Source organism: Sus scrofa, chromosome 13, assembly GCF_000003025.6.
Source record: "Sus scrofa isolate TJ Tabasco breed Duroc chromosome 13, Sscrofa11.1, whole genome shotgun sequence".
Taxonomy (NCBI): domain Eukaryota; kingdom Metazoa; phylum Chordata; class Mammalia; order Artiodactyla; family Suidae; genus Sus; species Sus scrofa.
This window is the reverse complement of record NC_010455.5, coordinates 128,547,300-128,574,156: the sequence shown is the minus strand read 5'-3', so window position 1 is coordinate 128,574,156 and position 26,857 is coordinate 128,547,300. Positions and strand designations below refer to the sequence as shown.

Below are 26,857 nucleotides of genomic sequence, written 5' to 3'. Positions count from 1 at the left end.
TCCATGCATTGAAATTAACTGCATAATTTAATTGAAGTTGTAACAATACTGTGATGTGATGAACTGAAGTTCAAGCTCAGGAAAGGATTACAGAATGTTCCTTAGAAGTTTAATCATTAAGGAGTGTGAAGAACTTCACTGAAGCATCTTCCATGTTTCTGTGACATTTCACTTAAGGAAGTTGTGTCTGCAAAAATGAAAGTTGAAAATGTTAACGCTAATGAGAATTCTGTAGATAAGGGGAAACCCGTCAACTTCAGTTGAGAAGAACTAAAACTCTAACTACATTAGCTTTCATTATAGCTTTTTTTATGTGGCATATTTTTATTGCAGAGACAATAATGCAAAATGATAATTTCAGATCAAAATTCCTTTAAAAATGTATATTTAATGTAACAGGTAGGTGTTTATGTTGAAAACCACACTACCTTTTGTGGGTACCTCTATTTCTTTTGAGTTTTCAACCTTAGTTCAAAGGATGTTGCAATGACAATCGAAAGACAATATGATTACTACTTTCCATTTACTGTTAACATGTTGATAATTGTATTTTTATTCTTTTTAAAGCGTCCAACCATACACCGGTATTTAAACATAATATTTCTGTTATTTTAGAGTTATGTCAATTTATTTGAATGATAGTGTGTCAATATTCTCCAAAAATAAAAATCGTCAGTACAATCCTCTAACAAGTCTCTTATCATGAAGTTTTAAGGCATGTGGCAGCAAGGAGCAGCACAATTACAGGTCCTATTTCTACCAAATTCCATCAAGTGGGCATCCTGATTTCAACCACAGAGAACAAGCAAGAACTTGCTAATTGTATCTAGAGAAGCTGTGAAACCTTACCTCTCTGAATCTGAGTTGCTAGGAACTGAAGTTTATTAAAATGCAAAACTTTGATCTCATAATATTAATAATTTAAGGAGGACATTGTGTAAAAATCAGATTATATTCTTTTACAAAATGCTTATCAGGGAAGAGATTAGCATTTATTCTGGAAACTAAGAAGCACCCAGCAGCTGTATCTAGACTTGACCTCAAACCAAGAAAAACTTCCATGATTAGAACTAGTTTCACTTTCAGGGTGAAAACTTACAGTGAAACCCAAAAGGTGAAAACCCACAAATAAAACTGCTCCAGAAGAGTGTAATCAACTCCTACAGAAGTGAAACAAAGATTTTCATAAAGTCTGAGATACTATTTCTGTTTAAGAAATGGATATGCAGTGAAGTTAGCAGCCAGCTCTGACAATATAGCACACAGACCTAAAAGGTCATGAAGAGAATGCTGGCTTAGAAAATCCAAAGAGTAAGTCCTGGATAGTTCTCTGTCCCAAAGTCTGTAAAAATGGGGGCACATCAATTTCCTCTCACAGTCTCAGGGTTCTCATTTGTTAAAAAAAATTTTAGTTTAAGTGAGACTTTATATTCTTGACTCTCTAATGGTTTACCTGCATGATATGTGAACATTATTAAATGACTCAAGTTATCTATCTATTAAATGATACAAATATTACATTGCCTATTTAATTCAAAGGAATTTTTTGACAATAAGAAATAATATACCAAAAACTAATTTTGAAGAGTTGAATGGAAATTAGAAATATATTTTGATGGCCTTTGTTATTCATAAAATACAAAACATGAAACTTCACATGAGGAAGTAAAAAAACATCTGAAAAATCTTGGCGAAGTAGGAGGAATAATAGAAACAATGGTTGAGCAGGTGAACCCCAGAATGATTAACAAAGGGGAAAGAGAAAATATGGGATGTTAAGTTCTTTTCTAAACCTATTCTTTTGTGATATTACTATATTGAGATTTTATAAGGACAGTGATTTTCATGATACTCTGAAACATCTATTAAGTGCAGGACATAATGTAATAATTTGGATTTCACTCAACAGTGATTCAGGAAACATATTAATTCAACTCCCTTTTCACAGTTTGGTAGCTCCCTGGAGTTTTTAGGGTCTAAAACTTCATATTAAAATTTATACAAAAATGAGTTTCTTATATAATTTTTTCATCAAATTCTATTTTGGTTGAACTCAGAAATACTCAAATGGGTGATATCAAGGGTTGTGAAGGGGCTAGGATACATGTGGAAATCAAGTGATTTTAATTATTTTAACCTCAGTGTCATAGTGTTCACAAGACATCAAGAAACTGCAGGCTTGTGGCTTTGATTTCAAGGAGTTAGTTGATTTTTAGTAGCAATTAGTTTCTGCTCAAATATAATGCGGTGATTTTTAACAACCCTGAAGAGTTGACCCTAGTTGGTATATCTCTAGAAATAAAGTTCAGTCTGAGTTTTGAAGATGGTGCTGCTCAAAAGGCAATGTTATTGACTATATTCAATAAGTCCTCCTGTATTTATAGAAATTCAGTAACTTCATAATTTCATTGATCAACAACTCCACAGAACAAAAAGTTATTGTAACTAAGTCATTCTGAGAATGAGAAGGCTGAGGTAAAATACTGACTTTTCATTGTGGTTGAGATTGTTTGAAGAGCGAAAAACGGCTGACAAGTGAAAAGAGGGTCAAGGTTAATGTGATGCTTCTAGGCCTCTACATCAATTGTCTGAGGGTTATAGTGAGAAAAACAGAAAGCAGATTTTTCTCTCTGCAGCCTAAAATTGTCAAAGCAGCTCTAGGTTGTCTTATCTCTTTGGGAGAAAGGATGCAGCCTCTGTAAGCCCTATTGATAGAGAATACATTACGTATATTTTATATTCAACAGATATTTAATGTTTAAAACATATAACATGTTTGATTAAATATATTGTTTAAAATATAAGCTAAGGACTTAAGCTTTCTGGGGTTGAATTCTACTTGTACCACTTACTAGCTATGGGCATTGTGAGTTAATATATCTAAACTTTCCACTTATCTGTACAATAAAAATAATTATTGCTTACCTAACACATGTCTGGCACTATTCTAAGGGCTTAATGTATATGAATTCATTTAGTCCTCAGGACAATGTAATGTGGCAGAAATCATTATTATTTTCAGTTTATGATGGGGAAATTTCAGAATTTAAGCAATAGATGGATGATCTGGGATTCAACCCACAAAGGCTGACTGCCCTAGCTGGCCCTTTGACCCTTTACACTGTACTACTTCTCAAGATCCTGGTGACAATAATAGTGTTTATAGAATATAATGATTACATGAAGCAATCAGGTATAGCACTAAATATAGGGCTCAGCACAGAGTAAGTTTTCAGAACGGTAATATAAGTGGTTATCACTTGCATGTATATATCACTTGTCTCTTACATTCTAGGACTCCTATAAGCATCTAATTTCATCCTCACAATACCCTCGTGTTATTGGCTAAATGTACAAGCTGTGGAGAAATAAAATATCTTTTTGGAAACAAGATAGTAATTGACAACCAGGATTTGGATTATATGTCCTGATTCTATGGCTAATGCTCTTTTTGCTACGCTATTCTCCTTTGTCTTGTGTTACAACGATTCTGGTAAAGCAGTTATCAGTAACAAAATGGTGTGTGTCACTAGACTATGTCTTCTTCATGGTGATTTATTATTAATTAGAATTTTAGTATTTGTTTCCATATTAATATTCAATAATTATATATGAGTCTGTGAGAATAAATCTTTTTTTAGAGTGAAGAGACCTAGGACATTGTTTTTTAATATCATTTAAATTATTTAACATTAATATACTAATCAAGTGTAGAAATGTTTGAAAAAGTGAATTTATAAGCTAAGGAATCAAAAAGGGGATTTACAATCCAGGGTGGATCAATACCCCATTGGGAAATGTTTATCAAAACCTGCCGGTATTGTTACTTCTTCAACTTGTACTCACAATTAGGATTAATTAGCCTCTGGAATTTGGAAGCCGGTTTCTACCAATCCGATCCACGGGGATGCCGAATCGCTTTTTTGGATGATCTACTACTTTCCTGAAACAAACCGAAAAAGAACGTTTTCAAGCTAAGGTCCAAGTTACCAATCATTACTTTTACTCTTTTATTTCAGGGAGATCTAGGGTTTTTCTTCCGGAGTTGCAATAGCTGTGATAGTTCTCATTCTTCAGCACCCATGATGGGTCACACACTATCTTTTATCCGTTCAACATCTGTTGAAGTAGGTATGACTACCTCCATTTTACATCTGAGGAGACTGACTGAGAAATTAAATAACTTATCAAAATCAAATAGCCTCGATAATAAGCCATGTCTTATTAGCATACCAATCTGCTGAGTGTTTAGTTTGGTAAGTCCCTCTCCCCATTCATGCTTTGGAGTATTCCTCTGTTGACTGAGGAAGGTTGCGCCAGGTCAGTGGTTTTCCCCAGCCTCTCCTTTGGAATGATTCTTCTGGGGCAGGATGATGGTGGGAGAAGAAAGGGTGCTGGTGCCAAGACTGAAGGTGGAGTAGATGTGTTTCTCAGGTATTCACTCAGATTTTACCTGAAGAAGCTTTGTATATGATGGACTATGCTTGTTATACATGCTCTATGTCAAATATTGTTTGGGAAAAATACTTCACAAAAGAAGTATTGGGATTAATTTTTTAAATTAATTAATTAAAAATTTATTAAAAACAAACATTAATATTTAATATCAATATTAAAATGAAGCCTTAAAAAATCCTGCAGGAGGCCTTACAGTTTGTATATTCAAAAAATTAACTCTTTAAAAAGAAACTTTTCTTTTTCCCTTTTGAGGACCACACCTGGGGCACATGGAAGTTTCCAGGCTAGGGGTCAAATTGGAGCTGCAGCTGCAGCCTACACCACAGCCACAGCAAGGCCAGATCCAGGTCACTTGTGGCAACGCCAGATCATTAACCAATTGAGCAAGGCCAGGGATCAAACCCGCATCCTCTTGGACACCATGTCAAGTCCTTAACATGTTGAGCCACAACAGGAACTTCTAAAAAGAAGCATTTTAACTAAATTTGTTATTGCCACCACAAGTACTAAATAAGAGAGCAACGTTAGACATAGATAGATTATGAGCACGATGAGTACTGAGATCAAGAGAAAACATTGCCAGCAGTCAAATACTTTTGGAACAGGAAAGATAAAGGTTATTCTCCCACCAAACATAAAAAAGTTTCTGCTTCAGTTTTTGACTAGCAATGATATAGCTCTTCACTTGAAAATCTCAATGATGAAGGACTAATTACCTCACAAGCCAACTCAACAGCTTAAAGAATTAAGCAAATTTTTTCAGAACATTTCCAATAGCTTCTTTAGTTCTAATTATTTGCATTACATTGTCAATATTATACTACATAATTTAAGTACTAAAAATGAATGAAAAATACAACATTGGAGTTCCCGTCGTGGCGCAGTGATTAACGAATCTGACTGGGAGCCATGAGGTTGCGGATTTGATCCCTGGCCTTAGTCAGTGGGTTAAGGATCCAGCGTTGCCATAAGCTGTGGTATGGGTCACAGACGCAGCTCGGATCCCCTGTTGCTGTGGCTGTGGCGTAGGCCGGTGGCTACAGCTCTGATTCGACCCCTAACCTGGGAACTTCCATAAGTTGCGGGAGCGGCTCAAGAAAAGGCAAAAAGACAAAAAAAAAAAAGAAAAAAAGAAAAAAAATACAATATCTACGATTTTTTTCTTTATCACTTACCATGTACCTACTAGGTATAAGATTCCTTTTGTGGGTGTCTTGGGATCAGTAAATCAGAAATAATCTTTGCTTTCAAATACCCGTAATTAAGTACTGTCAGACTGACAATGTCTTAATACAAATAGTAGAGGAAAAGTTTTTCTCATTTATCTTGATGCCAAGTTTTTGTCTTAACTACCAGATCTTATCATTATTCCTCATATCACTATTAGGTAAATAATTCAATTTAATAATCTCTGTAAAATGTACAGAACAATGGAAATGAGCGATTTTGATTATTTATTTTGTAAATACAAAATTTTATATGCTTAGTTTAATCTTAATTACAACAATTCATTTGGAGATAACTGATATTTATTTAATGTGTTTAATATGCTAGGTACTGTGCTTAGTGCTGTGTATGCAAGGATGATAAAAATAGGCGGTGAACCAGATGGGGAGCTTATCCTCAAATAATATTGTAGGAATATACGTATTTTTTTTTAACATAATTCCTTTCTTTTCTGCTGATTCACACCTATTTTCTCTCCTAGGTTGGTCCTTAGTTTTGCTAGTCAACGCAGATAACATTTATGTATGATCTTATAGAACTGTCTCCTAGACAACAGTTTGATCAATAGGGGAAGAAATACTTAATTTTTAAAATTAATTAATTAAAAATTATTAAAAACAAACATTAATATTTAATATTAATATTAAAATGAAGTCTTAAAAAATCCTTCAGGAGGCCTTACAGTTTGTATATTCAAAAATTAACTCTTTATTGTCTTTTTTTTGTTGTTGTTGTTTCTTGGGCTGCTTTGGCGGCATATGGAGGTTCCCAGGCTAGGGGTCGAATCGGAGCCATAGCCGCCAGCCTACGCCAGAGCCACAGCAACACGGGATCCGAGCCGCGTCTGCAACCTATACCACAGCTCAGGGCAACGCCAGATCTTTAACCACTGAGCAAGGGCAGGGACTGAACCCGCAACATCATGGTTCCTTGTCGGATTCGTTAACCACTGCGCCACAGATGGGAACTCCGGAGTATTTTTTTTTTTTGCTAATCTTTAAAAAGAATTTTTTTTTTTTTTTTAGGGCCACACATGGGGCATATGGAAGTTCCCTAGCTAGGGGTCAAATCGGAGCTGCAGCTGAAGCCTACACCATAGCCACAGCAAAGTCAGATCCAGGTTGCTTGGGGCAAGGCCACATCTTTAACCCATTCTTCAATTTTCTGAAAAACACACCCTCTTATGTGGTGCCTATTGTTTGCACTTCTGGATTTCATGATAGTAAATTGGCTGCATATTCTCAACTAGATAATCAACTTGATAATCAATTCTTTGTCTATATAATTAGCATAAAATTTATGGTCAAGTCACAGAAGACTGCATAAAAGTTGTGCTTTAGGTTTTCTGATGTAATTATAAATAGGACTGTTAAAAAATGAAAAATGTCTTTATATTTTTAAATTATTTTTATTTATATAAGTAGATCTATAGACTCCTCACTTAAGCAGTTATTTTTCTTGTGGTCAAAATAATGCTGACTCCCCTCTGCCGCTGTAAAGGATGTCCATGTCATAATCTGCAGAATCTGAAAATATGTCACCTTACATAGCAAAAAGGGACTTTGCAGATGGGATTAGTAAAAACCTTGAGATGAGATTATCCTAGATTACCTGGAAGGGGCTGATCTAATTAGAAGAGTCCTTAAAAATAGAAGATAATTGAAGAAAAGTGGGTCAGAGAGATGCTCTGAGAAAGATTAACCTGTCATTGCTGGTCTGGAAGGTGGAGGAAAGTGACAGGAAGCAAGGAATGCTGTGTCCTCTAGACATTCTTGAAAAAAGGTGGGGGGGGGGAGGACCTGAGTCCTACAACCAAAAGGAACTGTATTCTGCCAACAACTTAAATGAACAGGAAGTGAATTTTCCCTAGAGCCTCCAAGAAGGAACACCAATCCTTGACTGCCTCTGTATTCTGCTGGTAGACCCGTGGAAAGAGAGAGCCCACAGCAGCACATAGAAGGAATTTCAGAGGCCACCCACTGGCGAGCAATCAGTCATATCAAAGTTGTCTAGAATGATATTTGCTGACTGGTGATCACATACCAGACCTCTGACATACATAGCTGTAAGATAATAAAGATAATAAATTTGTGTTGTCTTTTTTTGGGGGGGGGTGCTGCGGCAAGCAGAAATTCTCGAGTCAGGGATAGAACCTGTGCTACAGCTGTAAAACAGAGCCATGGCAGTGACAATGCCAGATTCTTAATCTGCTGAGGCACAAGGGAACTCCAGATTTGTGTTAAGTTCAGTAGTTTGTGGTAATATATTGCCATAGAAATAAAAACTGAATGAATTTGTCTGGATGATTTAGGACTGATGTTTGAGAATAATACAGTTGATACATTAAAAAATTAAACAGATGTGATTTTTAATTCCTTGAACACTTAAGCTCCTACATGGACTACTCCCATTATAACTCCAGGGGAAGGGGAAGGTGGAAGCCACCTTAGAATGGAGAAGAATGCTTAGGGGAAGTCTCAGACAAATAGGAAGAGGAAGTGAGAAACCAGCCCCTTCCAGATGTTTAAAGGACTGATGAGAAGAGGAAGGAAAGGGCAGCTGGTTTTCCTGCGAACTGACCTAAAACTTGCGCAGAATGGATGGTGTCGCAAAAAACAATCCTTTCACTTGTTCAAAGAGTATTTTTTCATACTTATTTCCCCCATACTTCTTTAAAAGTATGATGGTCTCCTGTGTCATTATAAATTAGAGTTGAACACTTACTGGTTCATACTACCAATGTACTTTTTCAAAACTGAATGTAAAATAAATGAAAACAGTATTTTTCTTTCTTTGCTATGGTTAATCTACTTTCCCTGCTCAAATAAATGAGAGGGAGCTGTGGTATGCTAAAAAGCAAAAATAAAATCTTTTTCTCCTTCCTTATTCCTTCATTTCCTCTTCTTTCTTTCTCTTCTTTCCCCTAAATTTGGTCCTAAAAGTATTAGGAACCAGGGGATGGTTGACTTGGGTTTTATTTATTTCTTCTACTTAACAAAAAACAATAATAACTCAGTAAATTAAATAATGTCTATACAACTTCCATCTATTCAGAAGTACAATGGCAAACTAATATTTAACATTTTGCTGATATGAAATGTATATAACAATACTACACTCTGTGAAGTATACACTGACAGGCATATGCAGTGTATAAAACATAAATGTTAACATAAAAAGATATTAAGACCAAACGGGAAAACTACTTTCTGACTATCTAGTCCCTCTTGTGACAAAATAATGGTATGACATGGATAATGTTATATATCCATTTAAAACAATCCACCTTTTCCATTCTAAAATATTCTGAAAGTAGTTTAAGGATACAGACTATCAAAGTAATATAAAAAGGGTGGATTTTTTAAAATATAACTTTAAATTTCTCACTAAAATAGACTTCTTGAGCCAAATAGGATTTTCTTTAATATTTATATTATTTGATAATTCAATCTCTAAAGATGTTCACCATTCTAAAACAACTGTTAGAAAACTTGTATTTAGGAGTTTCCCTTGTGGTTCAGCAGGTTAAGAACCTGACATAGTGTCCATGAGGATATGGGTTCTATCCCTGGCCTCTCTCAGTGGGTTAAGGATCTGGTGTTGCTCTGAGCTTCGGTGTAGGTCCTGGTCATGGCTAGGATCCTGTGTTCCTGTGGCTGTGGTATGGGCTGGCAGCTGGAGCTCCAATTTGACCGCTAGTTTAGGAAAGTCCATATGCTGCAGGTGTGGCCCTAAAGAAAAAAGAAAAAGAAAACGTGAACACCCCTATTGGTAGCATCTAGTTAAGAAATAAAATATCAGTACTTAAGAAGTTCCTGTTTCTCTTTCTCTCACACTGAATCCCTCTCATGACTTAGTCCCAGAGGTCATCTGTAGGATGAATTTTGATCTAATATATCACTTGATTTTCTTTATAATCTATATGTATTCTTCAAAACTCTCCTGGTTAGTTTAGATGGTTCTAGAATTTTATCTGAAAGAAATTACATGTGAATTCCTCTTGACTTCTTTCAGCAAATATTATGTATTCTGAGATTTGCCCATGTTGACTTGTGTAAATGGAGCTCTTTCATGTTTACTGTTGTATAATATTTTATCATACAACTCTACAACACTTATTAATACACTTTATCATGAGGTATTTCCTTTTTTGTTATTATTGTCATGTACTATTCAGCTAAACATTTTCTTATACAGGCTTGTAATGCACATTTAAGGATTTCTCTAGTATATTTTTAGAAGTAGAATTGCTAGCTATGCCTATCCTTAATTTTATTACATAGGAACAGGCTGTTTTCCAAAGTTGCTATACCAATTTAACCACCCAAGAGCAGTGTATGATAGTTCCTATTGTTTCAAATATATACTAACCCTTGTATTGTGGACTTTTAATTTTGCCAGTTAGTTGCATTTGCTATCATATTTCGTTTTGGTCTTAGTTTGCTTTCCATGAATACTAATACAGTTGCTCTCCTTTCACTTTGCATATTGGCCACTTGGATTTCATCCTTTGGAAGTACTTGGTTAAGTCTGTTGCCTGTTTTTCTCTTTTAAATATTGATTTGTAGGAGTGTTTCTTATATTCTAAATATTAGACTTATCAGTTATAAGTAAATATCCTTTCCCACTTGTAGTTAATCATCTTTATTGTGTCTTTTATGAAAATCTTTAATGTTGTCTTAAAATTTGTCAATACTTTTACATTTTGTTTATGAAATCACCCTTAATGTTATGAAAATATTCTCCTACAGTGTCTTAAAATCTTTCTGGAGTTTTGCCTTATGTATTTAAATTTTTAAATTTTGAAACTAGTTTTCATTTATGGGGTGACATAGGGGTCATGATTCTCCTTCCCCCCCCCATTTCCACACCTAATTATTTATAAATTTTAAATGCAGTTTGTCAAGTTTAATGGGAGATCATTTTGCAGCTTTACCTGGAATTGTATTGAATCTAAGGTATAAATCATTTAGAGAAATTGAAATCTTTATAATGTTGAATCTTACTATCCAAGATCAGCTATTTATTTTTAATGCCTTCCCATATATTTTTATAATATTTTCCATTAAGACTTCCCATAGTTTATTAGATTTGTTGTTGTTTTAAGTGATGTCATTTAAGAATATGTTTTGTAGGTTTTTATTTTATTATTTTATTTTTTGTAGGTTTTTAAATAGGCATCCCTTACTTGTTTCCAAAAAGTTACTTTCCATTATTAATCCATTGATGATTTAGATGATGAATATATATTGGATTTACTGAATGCTTTTTCTGCACCCATTGAGATGATATGGTTTTATTTCTTCAATTTGTCAATTCAATTAGTTGACTTTGTAAAGTAAATCAACTTTATACTGTATTTTTGTAATAAACCTAATATAATAACGGGGTATAATCTTTTTTTTTTTTTGTCTTTTGTCCTGTGGCATATGGAGGTTCCCAGGCTAGGGGTCAAATCAGAGCTGCAGCTGCTAGCCTTCGCCACAGCCACAGCAATGCAGGATCCAAGCCGAGTCTGTGACTTACACCACAGCTCACAGCAACGCCGGCTCCTTAACCCACTGAGCAAGGCCAGGGATCGAACCCGCATACTCATGGATGCCAGTCGGGTTTATTAACCACTGAGCCATGATGGGAACTCTGGTGTATAATCTTTTTGGTACATTACTGGAATTGTTTTGCTGATTTTTTTTTTTTTTTTTTTTGCGAAGGAATTTGAATCTATAGTCCTTAATGAAGATGTCTTATAATTTTCTTGTCTTGTTCTCTCTACACTTGATGCTGATGTCCAGAAAATGTTATTCTCATAAAATGAGTTGAGAATTGCATCTTCTTTTTAAGTTATCCTGTTGTTATTTATTCAATTACATAATGGTCTGAGAATATGTTCTGTATGATAACCAAGCCTTTAAAAAATTTAAGGTTTATTTTGTGAACACATACTTACTTCATTAATTTTAATAGTTGTTTCACGTGAACTTAAATATTTTTCCCTCAATAGGATACACAAAAGCCGTTATTGATTCTGCTTATGCTTTTGAATTCCAAGAAAAGAAACTTAGGGATTAGGGTATGGAGAATGTTCTCTAAAAGTGATAGATTTGCTGCTACATCTTAAAGGGATGATAAACTGCTTGGCCACTTTCAAGAAGACCAGGCAGATCCACCAACATTAAGTAACAGCAAATAATGCAAGTATAGTAAAGGTTAACAGAAGATGTTCATTTGAGTAGTTCAGTAATGTAGGTTAGTAAAACATGAAATTAAATAAGTATACTTTAAAAGCTTGGGTGAGTATATAAGCCAGGCTCCAAGATAAACTTCAGTGATTCTACTATAACATAGTCTCCTTCCACATCGAATAGGCCTGAACTCTGTAACTAATGGTATATTGTGGAAATGACTTCGAAGGTAAGTAATGAAAAATATTGCAGCTTCTGCCTTGCTTTGTTGGTCATTCACTCTGGCAAGTCAGTTGCCATTTCTTAAGGACATCTCACAACCCTATAGAGGGGTTTACATGGCAATGAACTAAAGCCTCCTGCCAATAGCCAGTAAGGGACTGAGACTTCCTGCCATCAACCAGGCAAGTGGGTCATTTTGGAAATGGTTATCTCCAGGCCTCATATAGCCTTCAGATGACTGTCAACTTCTTCACTGTAACTTTGGGAGAGACGCTGAGCTAGAATCACCCAGGCAAAGTATTCTTGTATTTCTGAGGCACAGAAGCTGTGTGAAGACATAAATGTTTATTATTGTCTTCTGCTGCTACATTTTGGGCAATCTGTTTCCCATAGCAACAGATATCTAATACAGTGAGATTCAAAATACTTTGGGACTCTACAGGGCAAGAGATCACAACCAAGTTGGAGGTTCCAGGAAGAGCATATGAAAACAATCAAACAAGAGGGATCCCTGAGTCTCACAATCTTGGTTTTCCCAATTTAAAATTATAGAAATAAGAAAAGATTATAGGAAATTAGGACTATAATGAGCTTGGAAAAATTAAGGTATGAGAAAGAGCAAAATGAAGGAGAATCCAGCAAGGCCCTGTTAATGGAGAAAAGCTGAAAGCCTTCCCATTAAAATCTGGACCAAGACAAGGATGCCCACTTTCACCACTGTTATTCAACATAGTACTGGAAGTCCTAACCACAGCAATCAAACAAACAAAAGAAATAAAAGGATCCAAATAGGAAGAGAAGAGGTAAAACTGTTACTGTATGCAGATGACATGATACTATATATAGAAAACCCTAAGGACTCAACACAAAAACTACTTCAACTGGTCAACAAATTCAGCAAGGTAGCAGGATATAAGATTAACATTCAGAAATCAATCTCATTTCTGTATATTAACAATGAAATAGTAGAAAAGGAATACAAAAATACAATACCTTTTAAAATTGCACCCCAAAAAAATCAAATACCTGGGAATGTACCTGACCAAGGAGGTAAAAGACTTATATGCTGAGAGCTATAAAACATTAATCAAGGATATTAAAGGAGATGTAAAGAAATGGAAAGATATTCCATGCTCCTGGGTTGGAAAAATTAATATTGTAAAAATGGCCATACTACCCAAAGCAATCTACACATTCAGTGCAATACCTATCAAATTACCCATGACATTTTTCACAGAACTAGAACAAACAATCCAAAAATTTATATGGAACCACAAAAGACCCAGAATTGCCAAAGCAATCCTGAGGAACAAAAACCAAGCAGGAGGCATCACTCTCCCAGACTTCAGGATAAATATCACAAAGCCATAGTCATCAAGACAGTGTGGTACTGGTACCAAAACAGACATACAGACCAATGGAACAGAATATAGAACCCAGAAATAAACCCAGGCACCTATGGTCAATTAATCTTTGACAAAGGAGGCAAGAACATAAAATGGGAAAAAGAGAGTCTTTTCAGCAAGTATTGCTGGGAAACCTGGACAGCTGCATATAAATCAATGAAACTAGAACACACCCTCACACCATGCATGAAAATAAATTCAAAATGGCTGAAAGACTTAAATATAAGACAAGACACCACCAAGCTCCTGAAAGAGAACATATGCAAAACATTCTCTGACATCAACTTTACAAATGTTTTCTCAGATCAGTCTCCCAAAGCAACAGAAATAAAAGCAAAAATAAAACAGTGGGAACTGGAGTTCCCATCGTGGCTCAGTAGTTAATGAATCCAACTAGTAACCATGAGGTTGTGGGTTAGATCCCTGCCCTTGCTCAGTGGGTTAAGGAGTTGGCATTGCCGTGAGCTCTGATGTAGGTCGCAGATGCGGCTCAGATCCCCCATTGCCGTGGCTATGGCGTAGGCCAGAGGCTACAGGTGCGATTAGATCCCTAGCCTGGGAACCTCCATATGCCACAGAAGTTGACCTAGAAAAGGCAAAAAGACCAAAAACAAAACAAAACAAACCAATGGGACCTAATCTAACTGACAAGCTTTTGCACAACAAAGGAAACCAAAAAGAAAACAAAAAGATAACTTACAGAATGGGAGAAAATAGTTTCAAATGATGCAACTGACAAGGGCTTAATCTCTAAAATATTCAAACAACTTACACAACTCTACAGCAAAAAAGCCCACAACCCAATGGAAAAATGGGCAAAAGACATGAATAGACATTTCTCCAAGGAAGATATACAGATGGCCAACAAGCACATGAAAAAATGCTCAACATCCCTGATTATTAGAGAAATGCAAATCAAAACCACCATGAGATACCACCTCACACCAGTCAGAATGTCCATCATTAATAAGTCCACAAATAACAAATGCTAGAGGGGGTGTGGAGAACAGGTAGGTAACCCTCCAGCACTGTTGGTGGGAATATAAGCTGGTACAGCCACTATGGAGAACAGTATGGAGGCAGCTTAGAAAACTATTCATAGAACTACCATATGACCCAGGAACCCCACTCTTGGGCACATATCCAGACAAAACTTTCCTTAAAAAAGACACATGCACCCGCATGTTCCCTGCAGCACCATTCACAGTAGGCAAGACATGGAAATAACCCAAATGTCCATTGACAGATGATTGGATAGGAATATGTGGTATATGTACACCATGGAATACTACTCAGCCATAAAAAAGAACAAAATAATGCCATTTGCAGTAACATGGACAGAACTAGAGACTCTCATACTGGATGAAGTAAATCAGAAAGAGAGAGACAAATACTGTATGATATCACTTATATCTGCAATCTAACATAGAGCACAAATGAACCTTTCCATAGAAAAGAAACTCATGGACTTGGAAAATAGACTTGTGGTTGTCAAGGGGGAGGGGGAGGGAGTGGGACCATTTGGGAGCTTGGGGTTAATAGATGCAAACGATTGCCTTTGGAATGGATTAGCAATGAGATCCTGCTGTGTAGCACTGAGAACTATGTCTAGTCACTTATGACGGAGCAAGATAATGGGAGAAAAAAGAATGTATACATGTATGTGTAACTAGGTCACCATGCTGTACAGTAGAAAAAAATTGTTTGGAGGAAATAACAATAAAAAAATTTAAAAAAATAAAAGAGACAAATTAGGCTTTCAAATTTAATTCTAGAATGTTAGGTGAAGAACCACATTAAATCTGAGTGATAATGTAGTTTTTTAGGTGCCAATACACAATGCTCTTTTTTTCCCCTGAGCCTGCACTCAGAAACAATACAGAAATAAGATATGAATGATAAATGCATAGAAGTGAAAATGTCATTTTGATCAGTTGAATTTAGAATATGGATTTAATTTGCATGTAAAAGTTCTTCCTCACATTTTCTCCCAGGATTAGATGGATTTACACAATTAGTCATAATTATATTCCCAACCCCACCAAAAAAAAAAAATAATAAAAAAGGCAGGAAGAAAGGGCAACATGTTCAACTACTCCTCTCAAACTATCAGGTACATGACTCCTTTTCCTTTGGGAAGGCGTGAATAAGGCATGAGGAATGGGGCCAGTTTTCTCACTGGAGTTCCTCTATGTGGAATCATGAGGCTGGGAAGTACAACTTAGTATATGGGATATGTTTAGAATGATGAGAGGAATTGCTAATTCATTGGCACACAGTTGATTTATGACTTTGGAAGTTCTATCTCAAAAATGGTAATTCAATTTTAAACAGATCCTATTAAGTTTATGATGATGGTGCTGACTAGGCATAATGTCAGCTTCTGAAATATTATCCTAAGAAATGGGTCATATGAACAGGCATTCAGAAACAAGCTAGGAGAACTGGAATCGAATAATGAGGTTTAAAGGGTTTATTGTCAACTCACAGATTTCAAATGCAATCTTAAGGTTACCATAGGGGAACCTGTGGAGGGAAGGGAGGAACTGGGAGGATGGGAGTAATACATACACACTACTGTATAGAACAGATGATTAACAGGAACCTCCTGTATTGCTCAGGGAAATCTATTCAATAGTTTGTAATAATCTATTTGGGAAAAAAGAATATATATATATATATATATATATATATATATATATATATATATACATATATATATACATATATACATATATATATATGTGACTCAGCTGTACACTTGAAACTAATACAACATTATAAGTCAAATGTACTTCAATAAAATTAAAAAAAAATCAAGGGTATACTGTAAAGTAACCCAGGTATTCTTGATTTGAAAAATCACTGCAGGGCTGTAGGATTAGGCAGAAAGGATTTTCATCTGCTTGGCTCATGAACCTCTCTGAGGGTCTAATGACACTTGAAAAGTCTATCCAGTAAATGGAAATTTACACAAAATGTTTTCTAGAATTTTCTTTTTTGGGGTAATATACACTTTAAAGCCCATATATGGAATCAAGTATTAGCCATTTGGGGAGAAAGTTTTAAACCTCACATGTGAATCAGGGTAAGGATAAAAGGCAAAGGGACTGTCTCTTTCTGTTGGAGTTGAGCAGGGGTGGTATGAGCCAAGTGATAAAGAACAGTTTGGGGAAAATGGCCCGAGATCAGGGTTTAAGGGCAATTCTTATAGTACAGCCAGTCTTTTCAAATATGAGGAAGGAAACATATAGGGCATCACACTCTGAATCCTTTTTCTCTGTTCTTCATTATGGAATGGAGCCCATTTTGAACTACCTCTTTTGGGCTTTAAGAATTAAGAACTAAAAAAAAATAGCAAAAATTATGAGATATCTAGTTTGGCCTTGGTCTGTGGAATTACTTTACAGTGAATTAGAAAAGGTGAAATGAAAGGATTTTTATCTTTAATCTTTGGCACTGTCATCAAGAAGGGCAATCACATCTGACAAATGGAAGCTGGAATTGATATTCTCAATTTTAGCCTGAATTTTATGTCTGACTTAGGATAGAAAACATATACATCATTGGAATACCTTTTCCAAAATGACCTATTTTACGCAAGCATTCTAAGTGAATCTCACTGTTCCTGGCCTTGGACAAGTCCCTTATTCACACATTCCTTTAATTTCTTTATCAGCTTATTGAAGTGGAAAATCATTGGACTTGGGGTTAAATAACCTGATGTTCTGGCTAGGTTGTAACAGAGAAATCATTTTATATCTATGAAAATATACAAATCAAAAGGGGATAATATCTTCTGGAGTTTAGGAATTCAAAATTAGTGTACCAGAATATTAAAATGGGAATCTTTCCATTTCAATTTTAACTGTGGCCCAGAAAAGGTAAAGGGGAGAAAAAAAAATTGGTAAGTATTTCCTCTTGCATTCAAAATAAAGGTGCTAGAATTAAACAATATTTGTAAAGAAGGTGTCTACAAACTGATATTTCAACTTTAATCCAGTAAAAAGATTGATATTTAATAGGTAAAGAAGGAGGATTTCTCTGGAGCAGGTTATTGGAGACCAGTGACATTTTCCCTGTTCTTTCATACAGAGAAAAGCCTTCAAAAAAAGCTTGACATAGACTCATTGAAGCAGGGTGGACCTCATAGAACAGACTATGAAATTTAAAGGGCAGGAAGCTGTGAGAATTGGCTGAAGAGATGGTTACATAAGGAACAACTGTACTTTCAGTGACCAGAATCAAGGATGTGGGTTTTCTGAGGAGCAGATGTAGAAAGAGCATGTGGGTAGAGTTGGCCTAGGTTAATTCTAAAAAGAAACTTCCCCGAAGGGCTTACGGACAGGAGTTATGGGTGAGGTGACCTCAGCAGGATGCTGGTGGTGGTGTCAAAAGAAGAAGCTAAGGGAGTAGGATGAATATGAAGAGCAAAGCTGACCTGCTGGAAGAGAAGCATTACTGGAGGCAAGGATGTTTATGTCCACATTCCCAGTGGGGGTTATGCAATGACCCCACACAAAGACAGCTCATGGTGAGGAGTCAACTCGGAGTATTTACTGAGGCCAGAGAGCACAGAAGTCAGGTCATGATAGTATCTGTCAAATAAGACTTTTCTTTACCTCTCTGTATCTCCATCCCCAATACTGGAGGAGATAGAAATCAGCCCACTGTAGTGGGGGAAGGGGTGAGGATAAACTGACCACTAACCCTTTCCCACTGCAGCTTTCCAGCTTGAAAAAGGAGAAATTTTTAATAATATTCATAGTTTGGGCTAAGGCATATCAATGGTTATTTTAATTACTGACATGTGACTATCTTTCTAGTAAAAGCAGCCAGACGAATATTTATTATTTCAGTGAGACTGTAGAGTCATAATTCTTGCCTTTGTTTTCATCCAAGAGCTAGGAAACATCAACAGAATGGATTTGAATGTGTGTGGTTGGGGATAAAGTTGCTTCTGTAATTATGTTCTATGGAGTCCTTCTCTTTCAATTAAGTGGTGATGATACAACGTTATGGAGCAAATTGTTTATTGACCTGAGTCTACAGAATGTGTGCAACTGTGCTGGGTATCTTCTGTCTGTTCTGCAGATACACTGCCTTTTCTCACCCTAATTTCAGTATAGGAAACAAACCCCACTGGATGCTAGAAAAGATCCAATGCTCTGGCTTTGGTTTGGGGCAGGTGATGGGCAGACTTGGCAGGAGAGATTGGAAGGAGAGAGGAATTGAGGTCAGGATAATTTTCCCCTCGTACCCTCCTTGCAAGGTCACATCCTCTTAACCAAAGGTCATGGCTTCTCCCAAGGCATCTGACTCTACAAACAAGGGTCAGATTGCACCATCCAGTATGATTTGCCTCTACCCAGCCTTTTGTAAATAGCTGTGCTATGTCTAAATTCTTTACAAATTTTCTTATTTCAAACATGCTTGCCTGTTTCCTGCAGGAAACCCAACTGACACAATGATATTAATTGCTTTTCTGACCTCAAAACATTAATGGTTGAATTAGAACAGTAATAATTATGAGAATGTTTATTGTAGTTAAAATATATACCATATTATTATTATTAATATTTTACAAGGCATTTTCAGTATGGTGGGAAGAAGTGAGAGAAACCACCGTTTAGAAAGATTCTTGTATCTTCTAATAGTAAAGAGTGGTTCAAATAGAAGATACTATTTTGCCAGAGATATGGTCATAGCTGCTTCCTTTTAGTTTCATGAACTGAATGACCATTCATTAACTTCAGGTTTTAAACACGTAAACTGAATGAAGAAAATATTTTGAACTTCAATGTGTAGTTGAGGTAACTGTTCTGAGAATTAAAGTAACTTGCACATCCAATTGAAAATGAAGCTAGTGTCATATTCAGGTGAAAAATGTTAAATATGATATAAAATAGGAAATAATAGAGGGGCCTTTGCTTCATTTTAATATGATCTTCCATAGACCTTAACCCTGTTTTTTTTAATATTTGTTTGTTTTTTCTTTTCCCCAAGCTGTTCATTCATTTTTCCATCTTTTACAGATGTTTTCAAGAGCAGTTAGAAAATTTTATTTTCTGAATATTTTATAGTCATTGAAAATAAGATAATGTATTTGATATGCTTAAGATAGAATTTTAAAGCTTGGAATCATGTACCATATAATTCAGGAATCCATAAATATGAATGGGAAATGTTACACCTTTGGCTTCACTATCCTCTATGTGAAATAGAGCATTGGCTTCAGTTATGATTGTAGAGGACAAATCAGAATAGTTTTGTTAGTTAGTAGACCCTTGTAACAAGTAGAAATCACAGATAGATTCAAAGCACATTTTTGTCCTTAAAGATACTTTGAAATTGTTTTTTTTATGTTCAGCATTACTTGAAATTATTTTTTCAGATACATCTCTTAGATCTTATTTTATGCTTTAATAAAGCATATGTATTGTCATACTACAAATTAATTTTTAAATATATTGATAATTTTGTTTCTCTATATTCGTAACCTTTGAATTCATGAAATTTGTTCATTTAAAAACAATATCCTGAGAGGGGGTCCATAGGTTTCACCAAAGTGCCATAGTGGCCCATGACACAAAAAAAGCTTATGAATTTTGGGATTAAATGATGAGTTAGTTCTTTGGGCTAGAGTGTGGAAAATGGATCTCAGACCTATAACTTTCTCTTGGTGAGTATGAGAAGATAGAACACGCATGTCTAAGAAGGAGAAAAATTGAGGCCATATACATGAACATCACAGATGCTATAAGCAACAAAGAGAGTGTTTTGTATACATTCATGCATAATAAGGTAACAACATAATTTCTGGCCTTGTGAAGGATTCGAAAACAAGTAAGGAAGGAGTAAAGTTATCTGCACTAAAGGACTCAAGCTATTCTCTCATATACTGTAATCAAAGAACAGTAAATAACATTATATACAGCTCTCCCATGCAAAATTACTTCAATTTTTATGAAATTTTTAATAAAATCATTGCAAAACTCTAAACTGTGTATTCTTGCTACTACATATACAAAAACCTTCCTTTTAGTCCTGTAAATGTATTATTTATATTTGACCAATATGCAAATACCTTTGTAGCAGATGATAGAAAAATTGAAAGTTTAATTTTGCTTGAGTTAGTATCATGTTTTGAAAGAAATCTAAACTTATTTTTCAGTTAAAAGTCAAGAGCATGCATAGAAATATTTTATGCAGTATCTACTATGTATTCCCATTATTTTCCAACTCTCTAATACACAAATTTAATATTTGCTTTAAGACCAAGAACAGGAGTTGTTGAATAAAATATGAATCTTTGAAGGAAAATTTCCCAGAAAGTGTCCTTGGAATCTAATTTGAAGGAGTAAAAGATCAACTATCAAGAACAAAAATATAAAAGTCTTAGAAATAAATTATACGTAAAAAAAGATTAATTTGTATATATTATTCTAAATAAATTCTAAGTAAAACAATCCTGACATTGGAGGTCACCTTTGTTGTAAGCCACAGAGTTCAAAGGAACAGAATCTCTGTAGTCTAATTGCAGTCGTGAAGCAAAATAAAGTCTAGATTAGGGGAAATCCTCAATTTCTGAAGCTCATGAGTAAACTTCTGTGCAAATGCATTAGTTCTCCTTAATACTTCCAACCTTCTGGAAGTTGTTGGAAGTGAAGGGAAAGGTAGAGGTAAAAGGGAATGAAAATGGATCATTTTTGACCCCTGACAATCATCAATCACTCTACTAAAATCCTTTCTTTCTGGACACAGCATTGGATAGGACTGTCACAATCTGGTTCCAGAGACGTGGACTAAGGTTGTACAGGTTTTGTACTGCACAGTCCACGCGGCAACAGTATGAATGAAAATGCTAAAAACAGCATCCCTATGTGGTCCCAACTCTCCTTCTCAATTTCATTTCTGATCTTGCTTCTTAATACCTAATTTTGAGCCCACACCATGCTATTTAGTCCTCCCAAGAACATGCCTTGAATGTTTAAGCCTCTAAGCCATCTCTTACATGATATCCTTTTGACAGAATAATTGTTCTTAATTCGATTAACCTTTCAAAAGCGGCACTAGTTATTTTGAGTCAATATTTGCTGTTATTGCCAAATTTGACAAATCGTCTTATTTCACCATTTCTAGAAAATCATTGAAAAAATACTCATAATATCTTTAAATAGTGGTTTTTTTCTACTTGTCCCAGTTATACTCTATTTAGATTTAATTATACATATATTTTCTCATTTTATTCCCCATATCTTTCTGATTTATTCTGAGTCATTTTCTTATTGTCATCTGGTGAATGTATTTACTCTTTTACCAGGTCTAAGGAGGATACGATGATATTTCTGGACCCGCACATCAAAAACTATGACTGCTGTTGGATCCATTTTGCTACTGAGGATGGCGAGCGCACGCAACTGCTGTGTCGTCTGGAGGGGGTGGGAAGGTGGGGGAGGGGTCGCGGTGGTGGTGGGGGGCGCATTCACACTGAGACCTGCTGCATTAGCCCTAGTGAGTCCACATAAAGAAACTTCCCAGGGCTTCTCACTTTGCTCCTGTAGGCAAGTTAAATTACGAGGTTTTCCTCCCACCCAAGCTGCGTCTTTGACCAATTCCACAGCTATTCCTGAGCATTCCTCCACAGGAGGCTTGCTGTAGTAACGTCCATTGCCCACAGTGCCCTCGGTTTGTACTCACGGAAGGGTTACGGGGATGCCTGGCTCAGGTTTGCTGAAGCGTGTACACTGAAGCGACTTTCACTACCTAAGAAAGGACTTCTGTTCTGCTGTTTCCACGGGGAGACAGGGGCGTGACCACCACCCGCGGTGTCCACGACTTTGGCCGCCCTCAGGAGGGCCCCTCAGGGAAGCTGCCGCCCAGGTGACAGCCGGGCGAGGTGGGGGTAAGGGCGGGTGCAGGTCCCCATGGGCAAGGGTCTCGCAGGTCTCGCGGGTCTTGTAGCAGGTGCACGTCTCCTTTCAGGTCAGAGGAGGGCAGGACCCTGGGGAGGAGGTGGACCAGCCTGGAGTGAGCACTGGCTTCACGATGTCCGAACGGCCCAGGAGCCGAGTGGAGGTGAGTCGGCGGGTCTCCGCAGGGAGAGCCCTTGTCTTCTGAGGCAGACAGGTCTGAGGCATGCAGGTTGCCTGGGAGGATCGTTCTAGAACACTTGGTGCTGTGAGGGCCCAAGCATCTTCCTCTCTGTGTTTGGCCAGAGATGCTTGTACAGTTTGATGAGCAAGTCTGAGAAGAGACGCTCAGCCAGGAGTTGGTGGCCTGTAGGCTTCTGCTGTTTGGTGGCCACTCTGGTTTGTGAGGGCGCAGGGACCCTCGCCTCTGCTTGCAGGGATGGATCTGCTCGTTGAATAAGTGGTATCTGCCCTGCAAGCCGCTTCCTGAATCGGGACCAGGTGTGGTGATGGGTAGGGGAGGTGGGGTATCCATCTGGCTCTCCACTAAAACCTGCGACCCTTAAGATCCTCCTTCCTACTTCTGAGACAGCGGAAGCCACTAGAAGAGAACCTGGGAGTTCCCATTGTGGCTCAGTGGAAAGAATCGGACTAGCGTCCATGAGGATGCAGGTTCGATCCCTGGCCTCACTCAGTGGGTTCAGGATCCCACATTTCCGTGAGCTGTGGTGTAGGTCACAGACGCTGCTGGGATCTGGTGTTGCTGTGGCTGTGGTGTAGGCCGGCGGCTACAGCTCCAATTAGACCCCTAGCCTGGGAACCTCCATATGCCCTGAGTGTGGCCCTAAAAAGACAAAATGAAATGAAATGAATTAAAAAAGTAAAAAAGAGAGAAGGGGTATCAGCACCCACCATCCCCAGTCTCCCGCTTTGTCTGTCCCCTTCTACTCCCTCCTCTTTCCTGTTTTTTAATCCCCAGGCTTCTAAATTTGGCTGCCTTGCACATTTTATCCTACCTCCTTGTATCTTCTCAGGGGCATTGCTTCTGCAGCTGCCTTCATTTCCAGTCCAGTTCCTCCATCATTATTTTCCTCTTCACTGGATTGTCCTCCTTAGCATACTAGCCTTCTCTTCCTTTTTTTTTTTTCTCTTACTGTTTTTTTTTTTTTTAATGGAGGTAAGTAATTATCCCATTTTCCAGATAAATAAGCTGATCACAGATGATAAGATTCTTACACAACTCTCATGGCTAGAAATGATCAGAAATTCGACTTAGACACATGTGTTCTGACTCCAGGTCCTGAGAACTCTTCACTACCTCTTGGTATAGGAGAGTGGACTTATTCACATGATTTGGAAAGCTTTGTATCATGGGTAAACATAAAAACGGTATTCTGGTTACCTCTACTAAATAGAAAACATAACTGACCAGAACATTTGTCTCATGGCACATTTTCCCCCTTACCTCTCAAATACTGTTATGTCTTATAATAATTATTTTACATCTGCATACAACAGAATCTTCCTTAGAAAACATTATGATGAAAATAATAATGCATATTGTATCAATTGTTTCATTCTTTAAACAGTTATTTCCAAAACAACACCATTAAACTCAGACATTAGCTAATATAATTTTAAATGTGTTTACCTACAAGATTTTCATTGTATTTTTATGTGAAATTCTGTTTCTGAATCCAAAGTGGAAGAATTAGAAAATGAAAAGTTCCTTCTCCAAGAGTTCACTTACCTCTGTTTACCTTTATGATCTGGAGAGCCTGCTGAGAGTCTGTCCAGGGGAGAACCAAAACCAGAGAAGCTTCTTTTCTTCTTTGTTTCAATCACATCATTCTCCAGAGACACAAGTTCATCAAGAAGTAAGAGTTTAGCTGCCAGATCAGTAGCTGATTTCTCTTCTGTCATTGTGGGTGGTGGTTCAACATCTATGAGTTCAGAATCAAAGGCCTACAGGGTGGGAAAGGTGAGTCCATTCATGAAGGAAAATAAAACAGGGACGATCATCCACATTTGACTTTTGCTGTTTTTAGCTGTCATGTCTGTCATGAAACGTGATTTCTCATGGAGTTATGATCCAGAGAGAAACATTTTGGGGGACAAAAACATAGAGATGAGGTATATCCAAAAGAAATTAAAAGAAAATAAAACACATACACACATACACAAAAATAAAAAAAGGGATAAATTCCAAGCCTGCTTCTAAAATTTAGTGTATTAACTGATCATCCTTTTAGATTCTTTCCCAGTAACAACTGCATCCTTCCTTATCACTCCCATAGCTCATTATCTGTAATTCTTTTATCCCTTCAATCATTACGTTTTCCCCTGTATTAGATTAGTTGCAATATATTTGTATTCAATATTAGATTGCGAGTAACTTGAGAGCAAGGACTATATCTAGTTAATCTTTTATTTGCTCTATTCAATGCCTATCCCAGTATTTTACTCAGAGTTAGGAGTACTCAATACATTTCTGATGAATATTTATTGAATGAGTTCTGAAAAAACTCTTAACCTCATGCTATTTCGTTTTCACCAGTCATTCATTCCTTATTGATTCAAACCATTAAAAAGCCACTAAGCAAGTTCTGTATTAGACCCAAGAGATCCAAAAAATGAACGAAATTCAGTCTATACCCTGAAAGAGCTTACCAATTCACTCATGTGATTTGATAACAAATGTTGAGTGTCCATGATGAGGTCAGAGCTATTCCAAAAACTTTACTGTTCCCTGTCAAATTTATTTTTTCTTTTCTTTCTTTCTTTCTTTCTTTCTTTTTTTTTTTTTTTTTTGTCTTTTTTGTCTTTTCTATGGCAACACCCGAGGCATATGGAGGTTCCCAGGCTAGGGGTCCAATCAGAGCTGTAACCACTGGCCTATGCCAGAGCCACAGCAACGCCAGATTCGAGCCGCATCTGCTACCTACACCACAGCTCACGGCAACGCCGGATCCTTAACCCACTGAGCGAGAACAGGGATGGAACCTGCAACCTCATGGTTCCTCGGATTCATTTCCACTGCGCCACAATGGGAACACCCAAATTTCTTATTTATTTGTTTATTCATAATACTACTTGGCAAGTCATCCAAGTTAAAAAAGTATGAGTGTCCAGTTTATGAAGTCTGTCTTTTCCTTTCTTAGGCCCAATCACAGTATTTAAAAAATGCTCCTATCAACAATCTAGAATCATTGCATAGTCCAGGAGAAGCTTTTTCTTTTGCAAGAGCCCAAGACTATTCCCCTGTGGAAGAAACGTTAACTACAGGTTCTGTTTCCTTCCCACCTTTAGTCACATCCTTGCCAGACTCTTAGTCTTTGCAAGACACTTTTTCTTCACTTCCTGTTATCCTTTATGGAATATTTAGCTTATTCTCTTTCTATTCCCTCTATTTTTCCCCCAATAAAATGAAAGAATAGCACTTTCCAAACCTTTTCATCATCAACTCAAACAATTCTCTTTTGGAATACTTATCATCTGCTTCAGAGTTCTTGAGACTTAAAGCCACTGAACTGCTTCTTTCCTAAACCAGTCAAATCTGCTCTAAACCTGGCCAGTGCTTCCTGGAAAACCTTTCTTCCTATTAGTGGTGATTAATATCAGGTGTTTTTGACTGCTTAGTGTACACTCTCAATCACTTCATAATTTATTTGTCTCATCTCTCTCTTTTCTATTCTGTCCTAAATATTGCCATAAGTTAGTTATCCCCAAACACTATTTTCATCATATAAAAAATTAAAAATCTCTATAGCTCTTTGTTACTTATAGTGCAAAATTCACAACTCTTCTTTTAAAATCTCAGCTTCTGTTACTTCCTAAGCTTTTTTTTTAAAAAAAAATTATTATAGTTGATTTACAATGTTCTGTTAATTTCTGCTGTACAGCAAAGAGAAATGCACTCTTTTTCTCATATTATCCTCCATCATGTTCCATCAATATAAACTTGACCACATAGAAACTAAAGAGAGGATGATCTATAATCAAGAGAAAGAAACTCTAAAGAACAGGAGACAGCCTTTCAAAGGGCAAAGATAAGACATCTTTTATTATCTCTAAGAATTTCTTCCTAAAAATGTGTTCATTCTTCTAATGACATACACACAAAGTAGATTTTTATTTCTTTTCAAAGATATTCTTAGTCTCAGGAAAAATAATCACAAAACATATAAAACTTGTCCTTTAATAAAAGCCATTTCAGACTCTTTATGTTATTTAAGAAGTACAATGAATAATGCTATGTTTCTGTTAAGATTAAATGAGCCACATTAACTTTTCTCTGTGTGGAGATGTCCTCACATTTCTTTGCCTTTACAGCCTAGGAAGTAAGAAAACATTGGTATAATGATAAAGTTTTAGGCAGACTACTCAAATTTTAAAATGTAAACAACTTCAAATTTCAAATAAATGCACTTTCATCTTTATGTAATTGATT

The 26,857-nt window shown here is 36.5% G+C and overlaps 1 protein-coding gene across 1 annotated transcript in view; it reads right to left on the bottom strand.

Annotated features, from left to right (window-relative positions):
* Window positions 1-26,857, bottom strand: part of OSTN (osteocrin) — a 43,246-nt gene continuing 16,389 nt past the window's right edge. The window contains exons 3-5 of the mRNA NM_001098597.1: window positions 24,158-24,372; window positions 3,847-3,943; window positions 1-187 (exon numbers count right to left, since the gene is read on the bottom strand). Of these exons, the coding sequence (NP_001092067.1) occupies window positions 3,859-3,943; window positions 24,158-24,372 (300 nt within the window). The 3' untranslated portion in view covers window positions 1-187; window positions 3,847-3,858. The remainder of the gene's footprint in view (window positions 188-3,846; window positions 3,944-24,157; window positions 24,373-26,857) is intronic.